Below are 21,644 nucleotides of genomic sequence, written 5' to 3' on the forward strand. Positions count from 1 at the left end.
AGAATAGGAGGATGACTAGAGTGAGGGTAGGACTGATCAGGGATAAAAGAGGAAACATGTGCCTAGAGTCAGAAGAGGTAGGGGAGGTCCTTAATGAATACTTTGCTTCAGTATTCACCAGAGAGAGAGACCTTGACATTTATGAGGATGGTGTACAACAGACTGATATGCTAGGGCATGTTGATGTGAGGAAAGAGGATGTGCTGGAACTACTGAAAGACATTAGGATAGATAAGTCACCGGGGCCGGCTGGGATATATCCAAGGTTATAACGGGAAGCTAGGGAAGAGATTGCTGTGCCTTTGGCAACTATCTTTGCATCCACACTGGCCACAGGAGTAGTGCCGGATGATTGGAGGGTGGCAAATGTTGTTCCTTTGTTTAAGAAAGGAAGTAGGGATAACCCTGGGAATTACAGACCAGAGAGTCTTACTTCAGTGGTGGGCAAATTACTGGAGGAGATTGTTAGAGATAGGATTTATGGGCATTTAGAGAAGCATAGGCTGATTAGGGACAGTCAGCATGTCTTTGTGAGGGGCAGGTTGTGCCTCACGAACCTGATTAAATTCTTTGAGGATGTGACAAAGTACATCGATGAAGGTAGAGCAGTGTGTGTGGTGTACATGGATTTTAGTAAGGCGTTTGATAAGGTTCCTCATGGAAGGCTTATTCAGAAAGTCAGGAGGCATGGGATCCAGGGAAACTTGGCAGTGTGGATTCAGAATTGGCTCGCTCATAGAAGACGGAGGTGGTGGTAGTTGGAACATATTCTGCCTGGAGGTCGGTGACCTGTGGTGTTCCACAGGGATCTGTTCTGGGACCCCTGCTCTTTGTGATTTTTATAAATGACTTGGATGAGGGTGTGGAAGGGTGGGTTAGTAAGTTTGCTGATGATACAAAGGTTGGTGGTGTTGCAGATAGTGTAGAAGGTTGCTGTAGATTACAACAGGATATTGATAGAATGCAGAGCTGGGCTGAGAAGTGGCAGATGGAGTTCAACCCGGATAAGTGTGAAGTGATACACTTCGGGAGATTGAATTCGAAGGCAGAGTACAAGGTTAATGGCAGGACTCTTAGCAGTGTGGAGGAACAGAGGGATCTTGGGGTCCACGTCCATAGATCCCTCAAGGTCGATAGGGTTGTTAGGAAGGTGTATGGAGTGTTGGCCTTCATTCGTCGGGGTATTGAGATCAAGAGCCGCGAGGTGATGTTACAGCTCCATAGAACTCTGGTCAGACCACACTTGGCATATTGTGTTCAGTTCTGGTCGCCTCATTATAGAAAGGATGTGGAAACTTTAGAGAGGGTGCAGAGGAGATTTACCAGGATGTTGCCTGGATTGGAGAGAATGTCTTATAAGGTAGATTGACTGAGCTAGGGCTTTTCTCTTGGAGAGAAGGAGGATGAGAGGTGACTTGATAGAGGCATACAAGATAATAAGAGGCATAGATCGAGTGGACAGTCAGAGACTTTTCCCAGGGCGACAATGGCTAACACAAGGAGACATAATTTTCAGGTGATTGGAGGAAGGTATAAGGGGGATGTCAGGGTAAGATTTTTACACAGAGTGTGGTGGGTGCATGGAACGCATTGCCGGCAGAGGTTGTGGGGGGCAGATACATTAGGGACATTTAAAAGACTCTTAGACACATGAATGATTGAAAAATAGGGCTATGAGGGAGCGAAGGGTTAGATAGATTTAGTGCAGGATGGAATGTCGGCACAACATTGTGGGCCGAAGGGCCTGCACTGTGCTGTGGTGTTCTATATGTTCTATAAACATAGCTATACAACCACACACAAAGACACACACATACACACAAATACACAAAAGACACATAAACAAACACATACATACGCACAGACATGAACACCCCACAAATATACAGACGCACACAAACACACACATACATATACACACACACAAACACCCCACAAATACACACACATACATACAAACATGCACAAATACAAACACACATGCACAAACATACACACACATATACATGCACACATATATGGTAAACGAGAAGGGAAAATCAGGAGATAATATGGAGAGAAAGAGTAGGCAATGACTTTAAACTGGAAAAGAAAGACCAGAATTCCCAAATTCACTTTTGTTTAAAAGTGGGAAATAAATCATAACATGGAAAAAAATCTCTCATGTTTCCTGGTGCTCTTGTAGTTCACTCCTCTGTATCCTGGTCAGCTGTTAATGGACACTCACATCTCTCACTACGTCATCCACCCTCAGAAAGTTGTCTCCCACATCTCCCTCACTAATTCATTCTCGTATTGCTCCTTTTGACCCTCTATTCAACAAGACAACATGTTACATTTGGTTCATTCAAATTCTCTTCCTCTTGTGACTTCAATACCCTCACTTCCATCATAATGGCTTCTGTTTCCACATCTGTTTGTCACCACAGCTTAATTTCCATCTTTGTTTCTTTAAAGTTGAGGCCAGTGAGGTCAGGCAATCTGAGAACATGACTGATGTAGGTACGGATCATCAGCACTAACTCGGCCACCTTGAGCATTATTGCATCTCTCTTCCTTGGAAAAACTTTGCTGCTACTCCATGATTATTTCAGCATAAAATTTGTTCTCCTCAAACCAGATTACTTGCTTCTCAGGACAGAAGCCATACCTGCTGCTGCTTGTCACCATCTCTCCATTCTCTCTCACCCAGTTTTCCCATGCACCAGACCTCTAGCCCCAGACCATGACATTATCCTTCCCATTTCCCTGTGCTCAGTCCAAGCTGATTCCTTCTATGATACATCTGCTACTTCCTTAATGTCCTTCTGCTCTCATCTGTACAATACAATATTATGAATGCCTCACATTTTTCAGACACTAATATCTTCCTCCCTGAAAATGCCACCTTCAACCTCTCTAAAATGTTCTCTCAAACTATCCCTACAGTTCTGAAGGCTCTTTTTATTCCAAGGCTTTCAAACAAGTTTATTGACCCTTTTCCTGGCTGTTTCTACCAATCCTCCATTTCAGTCTCTCATTTGGGCTCTGTGCTGCTCATAACACCCTGACTGTCCTCAGCAAAGTCTTCAAACAAAAAAGCAAACCTTGCAGTTTCATGGAATCCAATAATTCCCTCCAGTTGGCTTGTTGAATTTTGATGGAAGCACATACAAACTGAGAACACCAGAAGATTAGAAATGATATTGTTACAAACGGAAGTTGAAAGAAATGAGCCTCGTCATGTCTATCCCTTGAGGTTGAGGATGACGGTCTTCATTTGGTTGATCTATTTGTGGGCTCTCAAGTGGCTTATGAGTTCAATCTTGGATCTGAAAATTAAACCCACAGAGCGAAGACGCCTGTGCGTGTATTTGTTTAACGTGTACTTGATGTTGCACTGCAAAAAATACACGATACTTCACAAATCAACCAACTGATTCCAATGGCATGGAAACCACGACGATTGGAGCTGATGGATTTTTTGCAGCCTTCATCCGCCTTCACAGCCGTTGAGTTGAAATAACTTCATCCGCCTGTTCCAACCGTTGAGGTCTTGGTTGGATTGTTCTTTGTCAGGGGACTTCACCATCGACCTTACCGCCATGGGTGACCCTACCAGGAGCATAGCTCCAGACGGCATCACTCTCAGGATCTCAGGACCACACAAGCTTCTCCACCACGACAAGGTGACAATCCACAGAGAAGAAATGAGCCACACAAACATGAGCAATGCCACTAAAGATATTGCTCATTTATACCTCCTTTTTCAGAACCAAAGCACCTTGTACCCAATAGTTATGAAGTGCAATTACAGTTGAGACGTAGTAAAGGAATGAAATACAGTAACAACGTTATCCAACAAATGAAATGTGGTAAAGACTGGAGAATCCAGCCACACACTCAGCCCACAGTGCTGACCCCAGCCCTGGCTGCACACCCTGCTTCACTCCGGACTCCTAGGGTCTCATTAGACTAATGAGTGATTCAGATGCCGGGACATCAGGATCTCCAAAAAATTAATGCCAGATTAGTCAAATATTTGATCCTGTGTCCAACAGGCCAAGTGAAAATATGAAGACTTTATCCACGTGTGAAAACAATTGAGATATTCAGTTCCATTTCTTCACTCATTGATTTTAGAAATGAACGTTGGTGAACAAAAAGTTTACTTGCATCTCAAGAGAGCGCAGGCTGGCAGTACTTAGCCTAACAAGCTTCAGTTATTAAGTTTTCATTAAGAACATTGCATTAGGAGCTTATGTATATTAGCTCAAGTTTAAAGATAGGTACAGTAGTGTAGTGGTTAGTGTAACTCTTTACAGAGCCAGCGGCCCAGGTTCAATTCCTGCTGCTGTCTGTAGGAGTTTGTACATTCTCCCTGTGTCTGTGTGGGTTTCCTCCGGGTGCTCCGGTTTCCTCCCACATTCCAAAGAAGTACAGGTTAGGAAGCTGTGGGCATGCTATGTTGGTGCCGGAAGCATGGTGACACTTGCGGGCTGCCCCCAGAATGCTCTACATAAAAGATGTATTTCACTGTGTGTTTTGATGTACATGTGACTAATAAAGATATCTTATCTTATCTTAACATAAGCAATGGTCTTTCTCTAATCATTGTTTGACTTCCTGACTGCAAAATCCAAACTGCCTTTAATTCCTTAACCTTCAGCTCACTTCTTACATTTCTTTCCTATGTTTTACTTTAAATTCTCATCTCTGCCATCTTTCTCAGTGGCTGCTCATCTAAAACATTGAAACACATTTTGGAAGTAAAAGCACAGCACAATGTAGGGCTTCCTAGTTTCCTTCAGTTGCAATTTCCTCATAAATAACCTAAAGTTAATCAGGAAAGATCTTCCCTTCTATATTGAGTTATTACGTAAGAAATAGACACAAGAGACTGCAGATGCTGGAATCTGGAGTAACAGATAAGATACTGGAAGAACTCAGCTGGTCAGTCAGCATCTGTGGAGGGAAACAGACAGTCAATGCTTCAGGATGAGACCCTTCATCTGGACAAAGGGTCTCGACCCAAAACATGGTTTATTATGCAAGAAATCTTATAACATATTTTTGATGGATCAACTTCAATATGTTTTCATCAGTATTTCCAGCAAAAAGTTTCAGCTATAGCTGCAGTATAAGCATTTGCAGACTGAAGCCCTTTCTATACTTCCCAAGCAATCTGAGAAGGTCCAAACTTTCATTTCAGACAATCAGCCTTTCCAGTTCCCATCACAACGGCTCATCCAACTGTGGTGTTAATTTTGATAATCTCTTCCCAAATCATGCCTGGTCTATTGGCTACTTTTAGCATTCCCTTTTAATTCAGATTTCCAGCAATTGCTGCTGTTTTACCTCACAATTTCAGCATTATTTTTTTCTCTCTCCCTTTCGTCCTCATTCATTTCTTCCTATTTACACATCCTTGTGACAGATCATTTGCACAAGAAGCCTTCACCAAAACATTGTCTATCTTATTCATTTTCTTTGGTCTCCACTTTATCACATTCATTCCCTTTCTCTCCAGCCCTCCCCCTACTCTGCAAATTAAAGCATGTTTGATTTCTTATTTTCCTAGATCTGATGAAGAGACATCGACATGAGACATTCTCTGTTTCTCTTTCCACAGATGCTGCCTGACCTGAGGAAAATTTCCAGCATTTTCAGTTTTTATTTCAGATTTCCAGTATCTGCAGGTTTTTGCTTTTGCTCAAAGAAGCACCCTTCAAAGCATTATAGTGAATGTTTCCACTTTCCACAGGATCATCTCACAACTCCCATTTCTGAGTCAGATCGCCACGATAAAAATTGGGTCAAAGTCACCAAATTATAAACAGGATTTTTACAAATCTGAGAAAAGCAATTTAATGCTTCAGCCTTTGGTAAATAGAAACCCAGAGGCTAGATATGAAAGGGATGAATGCCTTTTAAAGATTTAATGTTACACAAGTTATGGAAAGATGACAATTGATTTTGTTAAGTGCTGTCCCTAGGACTTGAACACTACCTTCAGGGGTCCATGTCCTAGGTCACCAATGTCATCCTCACTCACATTCTCGAAACAAGACTTATCTAACTGGTTGCTGAATTCAGGGCACTTAGTAATGCCCCTGTGCTGATGATTGGAGCAAGGCTGCCACTCCTAATCTGTGAATGGTTAATATAATGAAGGAGATCAGAGAAAATATGTTTGAGAACTTGTGCAGATCCTTAACATTAAACACATGGAGAAATATAAACATCTTAAACATTAAAAAACAAAATCTGAGCCTTCTTTGGCTAAATTAAAAACAGTCGGTTAATGTTGCTTTGATGGAAATGTTGCAGTACGACTTTGATCAGCTAAGTGGAGGACTTCTGAATGATTACAGTATAGTTAGGCTGCTGTATGTACAATAAATGTATCTGAAGATTAGTGAACTTTAATACATTTTTAATTTGCATATAGAAGTTTTATGATAAATTATGTAATTGAAATGTAAGCACTAATCACTACAACTAGCAATATTTTATACAACTTTTCCCCTTTAGCTTGTTGCTTTTGCTTCATTGGATCCCTTAAAATGATGGAACAGTTGTCCTTAACAGTCATCCAAGTGATGGTCACACAAGGGCACTGGTCACAGTATTTTAACAAAAACTGGAATGTTTGCTATAAAAATGGCATTTCAGTATTGCCAACAACTGTTGTTTACTCTTTTTCACAGTGGTTTTGTGCATTATTGGTACATTCTTCTATACAACCTAATGATCAAATTATTTAATTTGAATATAAATTGGTCATGATACATCACCTAGAAAACTCATCTCTAAGTTTAAGTGGAAAAGGGGGAAGAAGCTCGGGGAGAACTAAACAGGAGAATTGACTTCAATCAATTAATTTATTACAAATAATTGAGTAAATTTCCAAACTAAAATTCAAACAAAATAGGAAAAATGCACCTGGTTTTAAACCATCAGTCAAATAGAAAAGAACAGCTTGAGTGGAGACATATTTATTTTAAAGTCTTTTTAAAATTAGGTTAATGAAGCACACCTGTTCATTCAAATAATACTTCAAACTTTCTCTGTTTATTATTGTTCTCATGTATAGTCTGATGAATCAGTCATATAATGGCAAGATATGTAGGACAAATACTGTAGACATCAAACAAAACAACTAACTGTTCTTGGACCTTCACTGACTCAATGATCTGCAGCAGAACCTTTGGACAAATACTTATTTGTACATCAAAAATTATGCACGTGCAATTTTTTAAGAGATATGTGGTACAATTAGGATTGTTGTATATTCAGAATTTGTATATTTAAACAGCATTAAAAAGTGTAAAATGTGCATCGAGTTTAAAAAAGAAAAATAGTTCAAGACTACCAATACTAAAGTAATAAATATAAGTTATGGGAGTGTGAGTATGGGAGGGAAATGATTGCTGGGCAGTTCTTGTAAATTTTTCAGCATGCAGCTAAGAAAAGCTTCACCTACCTGATCCCAGGATGTACAGATGACCGAAGGTGACCCGAGAGAAAGTGGAGAGATTTTTTTTATTTTTTAAAAAAAGTACAGTTCTGGAATGAAATGCTACAAACTGGGACCAGTCTGGTTCTCATACATGAAAAGCTGAGATTTATCATACCAACATGCAGAAATCCTAGTTACAATATAAATCATATTTGCACAGGAATGTCATCACAAAACAGTTTCAGCTGATTGTCCTGGGAAACATATTACTTTAATTATTTTCTTCCCCAAATAAAATCAACAAATGTTATCAATATAGTGTATCACAACCAGCTTTGATTTTTATGGCAAATTTCCCTACTCAGCTATGAATTATCTGACCAGATTCAATGTGCAGACATTCATCATTCAAAGCTAGGACAAGCCCCAGTCTCTTGAATCATGCATTTGAAACATAGATGTATGCCCTGCTCTTTCAGTGGGAAACCAATTGACCTTGTGCAAAATCATTGGATCAAAGTTTAAAATACAAACCTTAGCCTTCAAAGCACCTTTGAGAAGCAAAAAAAAATGTAAAATGACATTCTTAAATGTCTCTATTATTACTATGGTGCTTGATTTTGTTTTAAAGTGTGAAATATTTTTCCCTTCTAGTGTCAAGGGGTGATTTTTTTAAAAACAGAAAAACAATGAAATCAAGTTCTGTGGAAAATAGCAGCAACTACTACCAAGGCCATTATCTTCACAAATAAATGTTTGGTTAAACATCTAATAAATTTACAAGTAAACACATCAATTTGTGATGCCAATCATATCGAACTCATTATTTCAGTTGATATCTGGAACAAAACATTCATCCACTCTCTTCAAACAAAATAGTTTTCCAAATGGTTACTCAAAAGGCAATATCCTTTTAAAAAAATAAGTCACAAAATGTTAATCAATGGAGAAGCAAATTCACCATTTCTGATCAATGATCTTTCATCAGGGCTGGAAAAGGAAAAATAACATGCAGGAGAGGGGAAGAAGGAACAAAGAAGAAGATCTGTGATTGGGTGGAAGGCAGGAGAAATTAAATAAGAAAAGAGATGATGGCACAAAAGGAAAGATTTAAAACATGAATTTTGAAGACTTCAGTTCAAACTATAATAGCAGATTCATTATCTGAGATCACTGAGTTCGGAAGACGGTAATGTGCCTAGTTGGGTATTTTATCTGGAGCTTATGTTCACCATCATTAGTCTTTGAAACTGACAGAAGCTTTGGCATTTCCATGCACAGTTAAGTGCAGAAATCCTGAAGTTACTGCCAGTGATTCAGCTTTCCTTCCCCTCCCCAGTCTGCTCCAGCAGAATCAAAGGAAATTACTTGAACTGACATGAACTTTATTTATGAATTAGCATCATTATAACATATACTTCAAATCAAATATATGGACAGAATTAGTTATTTAAATTATCCAGTGAGGTTTCCACCCCTGTCATTGCACCAAAACTGCCTTGAACAAAGTCACGAATGATATCCTATATTATTGTGGTAAGGATAATTTATCTTGATTGCAACCTGGCTGTAGGCTTTACAATTGCAGGATGCTATGCTTCTCACCTGGTTCAATTATTATCTATCCAAACTTAACCAAAGAATCTCCAGAACTGGCTTCTCTCTCTGCACCTGCATTATTACTTCCAATGTCCCTGTGGTTCTATCTGTGGCCTCCTAAATTTTTCTTATCTGTCTGTTGACCCTCAGTCCCACCAGCTGAAAACATGGTATCAGTTATTAGGTGAACCATCATGCCACCCAGCTTTACCTCAGCACCATTTCTCTTGACTCTTCCATGGAACTTCACATTGTCAACTCTTTGCACAGCATGCACAATTGAATGGACAGAAATCTCCTCTAATTAAACATTTGAAAACCCTGATAATCATCTTTGGCTCACATCACAAACTCAATTCACTAGTCACAGGATAGAAGTTCTCTTTTCTGTCCCTGGCAAGAGTCTGAAACTGAACCAATCAGTTCAAAATTTTCCCATCACATTTACCCCTGAGATTCATTTTGGGCCTCATTTCTGTTCTGACATGAAAACCACCTTGTTCTACCACTGTATCATTGCCCAGCTCTGAACCTGCTGCCCCTCATTAATGCCATTGCTATCTCGAGACTAGACTAATTCAACACGATCAGAGATCATAATTATAGCCCTGCTGCTTTTTCTCATTCAACTCTCTGTAAACTTAACGTCATCCAAAACTAGTTTTATTCTACCTCTGATTAAATCTAATTCAAGGTCTCCCCTCTGCCTGCTGACCTATGTTGGCTCAGCATTAATCAAACCTTGAAATTCGCACCTTTGTTTTCAAATCCATCCACGGTTTTGCCCCTATTTCAATTATCTTCTCTGGTACTTTTACTGTCTGAAACCTCTCTGCTCTTCCAATTGCTCCACCACTGCCAATCATTCCTTTGACTGCCGACAGCCTCAGCTGTGGAACTCCCTTCTTAAACTTCTCTGCTTTTTAAGATATCCTTAAAAACTCTGATCAAATTTATATTTTCTAACCTTACTCCTTATGCAGTTCAATATCACTCAGTTTTGTTTGAAAATGCTCCCATGAATTACCTTGGATTCATCATTTTTACTATGTTTGCTACATATATGGGAGCTGCCATCAGGATGCAAGTGAACTTTATCAGTATTTCAAAGCATAACCATTGCTTTGTAAAATCTATAGCACTGATAAAAACCCATTAATTTTATGCATATCAATCAACAATGGATTTTTCAAAGAAATCTTACATTTTTTGATGTTCCTTCCTGTTCCATTTTGAGAAATTACTGAGCCAGCTTGACAGCATCACAGTTGCTTAACATCAGAGCTTCTCTTGAACTGATGCCCAACAGCAACAGATGTTGGAAAAGGGGGAACTTCTCCATTGAAATTACTTTGTTTTTGTAGGAGCTTCCTTTGAGGCCAGTGGCGAGCACCGTCGCTTTACCACTGACTACAAATTACAGAACAATGTTGAACTGACCTGCTTGAAAGATGAGTTACTGATACCTTGAGCATATGCTGACTTATGCCCCTGAGATTCAAGTCACCTGCCACTTTAATTCTCCATCCAACTACGACTCCTGTGCTCTCAGCCTTCTACACTGTTCCAGTAAAACTCAATGGAAGTTTGAGGAGCAACCCATCGTTGCTCAATGATGTACCTTACTATCTTCTGGATTAACTCATCTCAAAAATTTCAGTTAATTCTGTGCCGCGTATTTATATCTCTTTAGCTTCCTTACTTCTCCCTCCATTTTGCCTTGCATGGCCATCCCTTTTAGTTAGCCTCTCCTATCATGTTCCTTTTCATTCTTTCCTTTCTTCTTTTGCTGCATCTTAAAATTTGTTTTGCTTCAAATCTCTCCAGTTCTGATGAAAGGTCATCAATCTGAAACATTAACTCTGCTTCTCTTTCCATAAATGCTGTCTTGCCTTGAGTATTTCCAGCAGTTTCAGTTTATTTTCAGCAGCTGCAGTATCTTGCTTTTGTATCCTTAATAAAGCATCAGAACTACTGTTGTCTGCAACATGTTCAGATACTTTTCATATATAATATACTATTTTGCTTTTGATTAACCTACCTGGAACATTCTCCTATAAATAGGAACTGTGTGTAAATGTTTCTTTTTCAAACAATGCAAAATTCTTTATACCTAACTTCCATTCACAGTACAAAATAGTTGCCTTTAGATCAAAGCAGAAGTGCACATAGCTGAATTTGGAGTGCTATTTTCCGATTGGAGCAAGACCAATTTTCTCTTAACTTATTTATTTGTTCACAGGATGTGGATGTTGAATTATTATCCATCCCTAATTGTCCCTGAATGGAGAGGTATGTTGTGAATCTAGAATCACATATGGGGAAGAATGGCAGATTTCCTTCCTTGAAGAATATTAATGAACCGTGCTGTTTTTATTATTTCATTGTTACTGTTACAGATTAGCCTTTTTAAAAAATTCATATTTATCTAATTACTTGAATGTAGATTCCCTGTCTGCCCTGGCGGGTTTCAAAATGATCTCTCTGGATCAATTATCCAGAACTCTGGACCATTAACTTAACTACAATGCTACTATATCCAGATTGTTGATGGAAATTCTCTAAATATGACTCACTAGCACACAGAAGCCACTGGGCATGTGGTGCTCATTTTGTGCAAAATATTGCTGCACGTGTGAGGCTAACGGATGTTGCAGACTTCAACACACCGAAAACCATCTTAAATGGAAGACCAAGGGCTGCTTTGTTAGTTAAAGGACCTGAGCCTAACTGGATCATTGCCACCCTTCACCTCTTCCTCTCATTTCTATCTACCTTCTAAACTCTCAGTACTGATACAGGGTTCAACCCAAGATGTCAACCACCCCTTTGCCTCCACAGAGGCTGCATGACCCACTGATTTCTTCCAGCGGTTTGTTTTTTGGACCATGCCAAAGATTATCCTCTAGCTTTTCTCCTTCAGAGATTGTTGCTTCCCTCCCATGCTACACTTTTCCCTCCCCACCCACCCTCAATAAACTCATGCAGGGTTTCAACCTGAAACGTTGACAATTCCTTTCGTCCCACAGATGCTGCTCGACCTGCTGAGTTCCTCCAGCCGATTGTTTGGTATTGGTATATTATTGTCACTTGTACCGAGGTACAGTGAAAAACTTGTATACTGTTCGTACAAATCAATTCATTACACAGTGCATTGAGGTTTGTTGCTCCAGATTCCAGCATCTGCAATCTCTTGTGTTTCCAACCCCATCATCTCGCCAATCTTCAGTTCTCAGTCCTCTTTCCAAGCCTCATCCCAAAGGCCTCAACCCTTTTCCTATGATAGTGTTGTGATCACAAACATTTCACCTCAGTGACCTACAGGACATTTTAAACCAGAGTCATTTTAGTTTTAGACTATTGGCCATACTGTGACCTGTGCCATCTCTTGGCTTGACCCCTTGAATATCTCACTGGGGCCAGTGCCCAAGGCCTGAGGTAGAGGGAAAAGGGTCTGAGAGAGAATTGAGATCTTAGGGGAGGAGAGCAGTTTTTACATTTTGAAGCTGCTCCAAGAGGGTACTTTAGCCTATGCACATTGTTTACCTCCTTTATCAAATGGGAAAGGAAAACTTTAAAATTCTGAAACTATGTCATGTGGAAAAACTGAGTAGCTATGAGTTGTAATGTGAAACCAGAGCAGAAATTAGTTATTGAAAATGTTGAGCGGCCACTAACACAAACGCACGGTAGTAACGGTTAGTGCGACGCTACTACAGTGCCAGCGATCGGGGTTCAATTCCCGTCGCTGTCTGTAGGGAGTTTGTACGTTCTCCCGTGTCTGCGTGGGTTTCCTCCGGGTTCTCCAGTTTCCTCCCACATTCTAAAGACGTACGGGTAGGTTAATATGGGTTTAAAATGGGCGGCACGGACTCGTTGGGCTGGAAGGGCCTGTTACCACGCTGTAAATAAAATTAAAAAAAAATTAAATTAAAAAAAATCACATTTTCCTATTGTCTTTCAGATTAGCATTGAAATGAATGTTGAAGTTAGCTCTCCACATGCACAAACTTCACCCTTTAAATCAGATTTTTACTATACTTAATTTGGAACAATCGTTAGCTTTTACAATAAGGATAACTTAGTCAGTTGAACTTAAAACATATAGTTTACAATAGATGATGTAATAGTTCAGTGTCTTGGGTTTAGTTTTCAGAGTTCTGGTCTCGATCAAAACTATCCATCTGATTGTCGGCTCTCCACAGCAGCAGGAAAGTGTGGAGTTCATTGATAAAACAGTTTAAACATGTCACACATCAGGAGACATTTGAACTTATTCTTGAAAACCCAATTAATAATCTTCATGTGAAATAAAGCTGTCAATTACAAGTCAGTGGGGCCAGCCGGATTTCCCTTTACGGAGTTGGTGATAATTAAGATGAAAAAAAGATCATTGCTTATATGAAACAGTTAAATCCATGGAATCTAACTTTTAAGCGGAGCTTTTGTTCTATAATTAACTTCTTACAAAGGCTGGTATTATTTCTCCAGCTGAGACTTAGCTGTCTTTAAAGAGCTACAGATCTGCAGTTGCATAGCCTCAGGTGACTTGGAGTTCTGTTGCAGAAAAGGAAAACATGATCCATAAGTCATGCAAAGTCACGGTTTACATGAGGTGCTTAGAGATTTGCTTGATATAACGTTAGTTAAATAAACAGCAGCTGATCTTAAGGTTGGATTGTTTTAGTACTGTCAGTCAAAAAAAGGCTCTTCGGTCTCAAGGTACAAGTGAACTTTATTTTTGATCTCATTACACAAACTGAAATAAACTCATTCCAAATAATCACCAAAAAAGCTTTTCTGAGTGAGGTTCTGAAATACAGTAACTGGGTCCCTCTGACAGGTTACCAATGTGCAACTAGGCACCCATAGGATCCAAATTGTACAAACGTTCACCCAGAAAGATGGAATGTTTTCAGCAATCTAGTTTATGAAGGCTTATAGGTTGTCTAAAACATCCCAGTTGTAGGATTTCACACACACAACAAGCAGGACGGGAACCCAAACAGAATTTCACAATTACAAAGAGTCATCAGAATTTAGTATAACAATGCTGAGATTATAAACATGTTGAACAAAGGCTATAGAAATGAAATTAATGGATACAATTCTCTGAAATGCACACACTAATGGAGAACAGACAAAACTTAATACACTGCATTGATTTACTGTTCACCTAAACTCTGAGGAAAGATCCCTTTTCCAGCCCAGCAGCATGCCAATGACAAGAATACAGTTTCCAACACATTGTATAAAGATAAAAAATCCTAGATCATAATTTAAATATTGCTTTTTGTTCCAGGTAATATCAGTGCTAAGCTACCATTACATTAATGGAAAAAATACAGAAAAGAACCATGCCTTAGAAAGGATTTGTACACCCCCACGTGCAAACCTTCTTCCCAAAAAAAATTCTTTTTAAAAATTTGATCTCTGCATATGGAATAATTAAATCACAGGTGTAAATATATTGCTTAATTCTAACATAATTATGAACATCTGATTAAAAATTCAGTTTTACAGTCTTTTAAATCAATCACTTATTCTTCTTACAGAGATGAAGGTAAAGAAATAGTCTTGTATTTCTTATGAATGACAAGTTTATAAAGAATCATGTAAAGATTTGTTCCTCCTAAAAATAGACAATTTGTATTTCTGCATCAGACTTATATGCTCTGGTGATTTACTAATGATATGTCAAATTCCTTATATTCTACAAAAATAGCAGTAAGCATTTCAAAATACTCCGCTTTCCTAGAGACTTTTAAGTTACATTCAGATTTATTAATGGATGCCATTATATACAGTGGCAGGATTGTATGATTCCATTGATTAAAAACCATCATTGCACCAGTGATGCTGTTTGCTCTTTTAGATGAAAGTGTCATGATCTCAGCACGTGGTAGTGAGCTCCAGTGCCTTGAATCCACTATTAGTACCTTGTTTGATACTCATGATGCCATCGATTAAAATCTATGTAAAACAGTACTATACTTCCAGATGCCATACCAGTGATGATAACCCTAAATTTAAAGATACACAGTTAATTACACAGAATATAATCCACATCAATTATCAGTTTTTAAAATCTGTCCAAAGGAATAAAGATGATATTTGAGTTAATGCTTACTTTAAAAATGTAAGACATCTACTTCTTCAAAAGTACTAGACATTTAGTGAATAATACACATTACACATGCAGATAATAATAACTTCTTTTATAACATCTTAAGCTAACTACAATGAAAATCTTGGATTTGACTGTGACATGCTAATGCAGATTTAGTGAGCCTACTTGGACAAAATATCTAAAATAGGAATTGATTGGTGCTGTGGATTTGATGCTGATTTTCCCTTGTGGTATTTTAATGTAAATGCATCTCTGGGCCAGAGAACATACATCATCTGCCTGTTGTATGGATTCTAAAGTGACTTTGGATAATCTTGAGCAAGTTCTTTATGGCAATGAAGCCACAGTAAGAATCTTCTCTTAAAGTAGAAGTAAACTGCCATCTCAAAGATTTTATATGAGAGCTGGTATGGGAAACATTACATCATCTTGATGAAGTAATGTTGCTCATCTGAGGTTAGGAATGAAGCATCCTGTTTACCAGAGTTAGTTATGACATAGTTACTCTGCATCTAACCATGCCTAGCTGGGAAATTTAATATCAAGCACATTTGCACACTGTATTTTTACTTCAGGGTTAACAACTCTCATTGTGATAAGCTCCTAAAATTTCTTACAGCCAAATTAGTAAAAAAAAAACAGGTATTTAAAAATTTAATTTTCAAACCTAGTTATCAATGACTGACTATGACTGAAGGTGAGTAGAGAAAATAACCCTGGAACACAAGAGAGTGCAGATGCTGGAGTCTGCAGCAAAAAGACAAACTGCTGGAGGAACTCAGCAGGTTGAGCAGCATCTGTGGTGGGGTGAGGAATTGTTGACATTGCAGATCAAGAACTTCGTTTGGCCCAATTTAGTGCAATACACCTGATTAAAAATGCAGAAATCATTTCACAAAATTACCGATTCCTCCACAGACCACGATTGACTGAAAATGCAAAATTACAGATGTCTAAAACATTCATATCTTACACTTTCGATCTGAAACTGCACACTCAACAACAACTTGCAAAGCAATCATCTGGAAATGGCTTCTCCTATAAACACCTGCACTCTTAGCTCTTGCCCAAGAATCTTTTCTTGGTCCCCTCTTCCTTTTCATTTATGCGCTGCCCCAAAGGAAGGTTTTCTAAAAACATAACATCAGCTACTATGTGAATGTTGACAACACCCATCTCCACCACACTGCTGACCCATTTGATCTTTTCACATATTCTAAATTTGCCATTATATGCTCCGTATCAGTTTCAATCACTGTTGATGCCATACCAAAAAAACCTCTTCTCCATAACATCGCTCAACTCAACCTTTTCTGAACTCATTTTCATCGGAAACCCTCATTTATGCCTTTGTTACTTCTTGACTATTCCAGCCTTCCTTCTCCTAGTCTCCAAGAACCTTTCTAAAATCTGCTGGCCACGACCTAATTTGCACTGAGTTCCATACATCCATCAACCTGTAGTTGCTGACCAACATTGGGTACATGGTAAAGCATTAATTTTAAAATACTTTTTGTAAGATTCATCCATGGCCTCACCCTTTCCCTATATCTGCAATCTCCTCCTGCTCTATAATATTCCAATATGATGGACCTCCATCAATTGTGGTTTCTGGTACATTCTAATTTAATTATTCTGCCACAAAACCAAGGCTTTGTGTTGACAAGATCCTCAGCTCTGGAATTTCTCCCTAAACCTTTTTGCATTGCTTTTTATTCTGAGAATGCTCCTTAAACCTACTTCTGGATCCAAATTTTTGATCACCTACCCTATGTGCTTTAGTGTCAAGTTTTGTTTGGTAATTGGCCTATGCAGAGTCCTGGGGTATTTTGATATGCTCTCTCTATGCTGCAATTAAAATCTTATTTTAAAAATGTGAGTTTAATTGCAGCATAAATTAGTAATATCGTATTTTAGCCTCCCCCCAGCTCTATTCTCTGCCCTTTAAGTGATAGATTAAACTTTCAGTAATTGCTTAGGAAATTTGTCTTTGGTAATGAAAATTAAGAGATGGTAAGGATGGTGGAGTTTTTTCTGCATCATTCAACTACACACTTGGTTGTGGATCCTGGGAATGGATAATACTATAAATACATTCTTAAAATAAGTTACTGTAAAAATCAAATTACTTTTGTCACTTTAGCTTGAAACTATCTGGAATTTTAATATTGTAAGCTTGGTATGGGGTTTGACTCTAAAGTTTATGTAATGACAATTTTAATAAATGTACATGATTGACATTTTCTAGTTCCATAAAACAGGTAGTGCTTAATCAAGTAGTTTCTTTAAAATTTCTTACCTTTGATCATGGGACATGGCCATGGACCTAATACCAGCATCACACCCTGGGTAGGTCATCAGCTGTTTGAGGTCCCAGACCTGCCACACAGCCACTATCCCGCTATCTCCCCCAGTGATGAGGTATTGGCCATCACGACTCAGTAGCATAGCCTGAAGAAGAACGGCACATATTACAACATAGCTCTCAGCTCATATCCACTTAGTCATCTGCTGTCTTTGGCTGCATCTCAACAGCTGGTATTTTTAAACAAGCTTGTATATTAACAGTATCACCCAGGGCTTTCTCCAAGGACATAATGTTCTCACTTCTAACAGAAAACTGACAGTTTTATTTTTCCTAGTATGTCAGTTTGTCACAACTGTAAATCATTAAGCACACTATCCTCATCTTACAACTTATACTTATTTTAAGAAAATGTGTCATTTTGGTTTCTACTGGCCAACAAATCAAAGGCATGTACATTACAAATAGCTGAGATGAAAACATTCTTTGGTCAATGGCTGGGTGTTTTGACAAATGACACTGCTGTCCAAGTTATGTTCATGATATTGCAGTGCAATCACATTGCCTAATGCTACATTTGCTAATGGATGACATAATTCCCACTTCTATATTGTTTAGAAAATGTAGAAAGTCCAGTGATTGTGCTGTTCAATACCAGATACATAACCAACCAGAATTTGATTGCCACTTGGAGACTAACCACAGCCTTTGTAGATCAAGTGCCTCTGTTGACTTTCTGAAAATAAAGTGCAGAATTTCTGAAAGTTTTGAGAAGTCTGAAGAAAGCAAGTGTTTTCACAACACTACTAAATTCTTTGCTAAATAGCATACAAATTTTAAAAAAAGCAGAAGATAGCTGGAGCTAATGTGCTTAATTAATCATCAGTCCATGTCTCATTCTAGACTAAAAATCAGATTTCATCTTGTATAATTGGGTGTTGTAATTCCAAGCATCAGCATTGTCAGTACACAGTTATGATATAAAACTGCACATAGGCAGGCGGTGAAGAAAATGATTATGGGCATAAAAAATCCAAAATATTTCAAATAAATGGTACTGCTCATTGCTGCCAAACTTATAGCCAGTGCCACTAGAAATATAACAGCATGTTATAGTGTCACCATAATATTTGAAAAAATGTAAATATTTACTTGTAATTACATGGAGCAATGGGTGAAATACAAACCACTTACTTTTGTGAATTTTCATTCAAAAATTACGAAGAAATCTACTTTTATGTGAGAGTCTTGTGTTAAATAAGACTTCTATTCTTGTTATTCTCAAATCATATTCCAGTTGACACAGTTCCATTGTACAAACTACTGAAAGCAATTTGTGAGCCAAGTATTTCAAAACCCTGACAATTGTTCAGATATATGTTTAGATCAGAGCACTGGATTTTGGCGAGGTTACTGAATCCAAAATATTACACAAAAGGAATAAATGAAATAAGATCAGAACAATTGCAATTTATTTCTTCCAGTAATGGCCCATTTTTTTGAGATTCACTATGTGGGAGTTTCGGCTAGATTGTATTTTTTTCCAGCACAATTCATCCAAAATCGGAGAAACCAGAAAAAATAGAGAGGAATTTTAATCCCATATTACATTGAGTACAAACTTTCCATGGAAAATTGTGCTCGTTTAAAAAAAAAATTCACGTGAAAAATTGGCTCTGTACCAATGTCTAATTAACGGCCCTTATATATCTAATATTTCACAGAAAGAACATTTTCTTGAAAGTGACAATTTACATTATTACTACTACAAGAAAATACAATTTCAGTTTCACCTAATTTCAAAACAAAATGGATTTTGTTGAACTGAACTAGACTGAATGAAGAAGCTGGATAAGTAAGTTTTTTTCATACTAAAGTTCACAAGATCAAAGAAAATAATGCACAGTTAAAATCTGTGTGTGTAGTTTTTTTGAGAAAAAATAATGAATTTTACTTTTGACGTTAATAGTGAGCTTTACCCATTATGCAAACAAAAACCCTGAGCAACAGAAAAAGCTTAGGATGCCTCAAGACCATTAAAGAAGCAATTCCCACCTAGATACCACAGCATTTCCAGTATACAGGGATTCTGAATTCAATAATATACATAGGAAGAGAGTTCTTAACATGTACTCTGGATGAAAACAACACTCCTTAAAGCTGCTCTTTCCACAGAAATGAATGGACTGAACAAGATAGGGCAGTATTATGCCATCATAAACTGAATAAAAAACAGCTGCGAAACAGAACATTTGGTCAAAATAGCAGCATGATTGTAATGTTTCCTTATTTTATTGGCTGTTTACCTTTTGATTGTCACAGGAAGAGGTTTAAAGCTACACAGGAATGTTTCCCTTAAAGGACCAGTCAGGAATAAAAAAAATCAATGAAAGACACAAAGGAAAGAGAGGTATGAAGAGAGAGAAAATAATAATGCGAGGATAGATTTCACCAATGATGTTTTAGTTTGAAATAAACCAACCAATGTTATAAGTGTCAGTTGATGTAAATGCAAGTAAGACTGAGAACTTCAGATTAAAACAACAGTAAATCCTTGGTGGAAAAGTACATATTTCACAGTCAGAAAGGAAGTTTGCTTGTAATCTTTGTTTGCCATGTAAGATAAAAGTAAATTTGAATCCTTTCTTATGCCTGAAGATTGGCAGTATTGTAGTTGTCAGCATTCTGGCATGTATTCCTTGCATGACATCTGAAAGGCACCTCAAAGAATTTCTTGTACACAGTCCATTACCCAAAGGAGTTCTGCATTACCCCGTGAGTTCTCTTCACTTCAAATACCACCAAAAATGTCATTTTCACAGTCTTTGGGCAATCATTGTTTATATCAAATACTCTTTAATCACATAATTTCTTTTGGCTTCAGAGCATGATAAACCTCAAAAGCTCGAGGCTGCTCAACTCCAGACTCCAAAAGGGCCCTTTTCAAGGGCACATCTGCAGATTCCTTCACAATTATGTAAAGCAAAATTTCCAGAGTTGAAAACACTTTGACACTTGCGGGCTGCCCCCAGAACACTAGGCAAAAAGATATATTTCAGTGTGTTTTGATATACATGTGACTAATAAAGATATCTTATAAAAAGTTAAATGAAATTCATTGTGCATTATATTTTATATCAACAGCAGATACATTTGAGCAAACCAGATATTTTCCTTCCTAAGATTCAATACTTGGGCAAAACACAAAATCCTTGCTGAGAGCAAATAAAAAGTATTCAATCAAGGCAAAGGAATCTGCGCAATAACAATGAAAATCAAATTAAGAATTTGTTTAGTTCTTAATCATTTAAGGTAGACTACGGTTTCATGTTTTATTTGCTATCTTTTATTATACACAATTACTTCAGGCACTCCTTGTCCGAGCACGAGGACTACATTGTGCTTAGTTTATACACAAGATGAATCACTGGCTTGGCTCAATGCCATTGAAAGAGAAAGATGCCTGCCTTCGATACAATAATCCCAAGCAAGCTTGTCACCAGACTCTGAGACCTAGGACTCAAGACCTCCCTCTGTAACTGGATCCTTGACTTTCTAACCAACGGACTGCAATCAGTGAGGATAGGCAGCAATACCTCCGGCACGATTATTCTCTACACTGGTGCCCCACAAGGCTGCGTCCTCAGCCCTCTACTCTACTCCCTATACACTCATGACTGTGTGGCCAGATTCTGCTCTAACTCCATCTACAAGTTTGCAGATGATACCACCGTTGCAGGCCTATCTCAAACAGCGACGAGTCAGAGTACAGGAAGGAGATAGAAAGCTTAGTGGAATGGTGTCATGACAACAACCTTTCCCTCAATGTCAACAAAAGAGCTGGTCATTGACCAGGAAAGGGGGCAGTGTACATGCACCTGTCTACATCAATGGTGTTGAGGTCGAGAGGGTTGGGAGCTTCAAGTTCCTGGGAGCGAACATCACGAACAGCCTGTCCTGGTCAAATCACGTAGATGCCATGGCCAAGAAAGCTCACCAGTGCATCTGTTTCCTCAGGAGGCTAAAGAAATTTGGTTTTCCCCTTTGACTCTCACCAACTTTTTACTGATGCACCATAGAACGCATCCTATCTGGATGTAACACGGCTTGGTACAGCAACTGCTCTGCCCAGGACCGCAAGAAACTGCAGAAAGTTATGGACACAGCCC

The 21,644-nt window shown here is 38.3% G+C and overlaps 1 protein-coding gene across 1 annotated transcript in view; it reads right to left on the reverse strand.

The window, feature by feature from the left end:
- Positions 1-13,757: 13,757 nt before the first annotated feature.
- lrba (LPS responsive beige-like anchor protein) overlaps positions 13,758-21,644 on the reverse strand; it is a 626,133-nt gene continuing 618,246 nt past the window's right edge. The window contains exons 55-56 of the mRNA XM_052010590.1: positions 17,470-17,621; positions 13,758-15,063 (exon numbers count right to left, since the gene is read on the reverse strand). Of these exons, the coding sequence (XP_051866550.1) occupies positions 14,973-15,063; positions 17,470-17,621 (243 nt within the window). The 3' untranslated portion in view covers positions 13,758-14,972. The remainder of the gene's footprint in view (positions 15,064-17,469; positions 17,622-21,644) is intronic.

The sequence above is a fragment of the Pristis pectinata genome, chromosome 2 (genome assembly GCF_009764475.1).
Source record: "Pristis pectinata isolate sPriPec2 chromosome 2, sPriPec2.1.pri, whole genome shotgun sequence".
In the NCBI taxonomy this organism is placed as follows: domain Eukaryota; kingdom Metazoa; phylum Chordata; class Chondrichthyes; order Rhinopristiformes; family Pristidae; genus Pristis; species Pristis pectinata.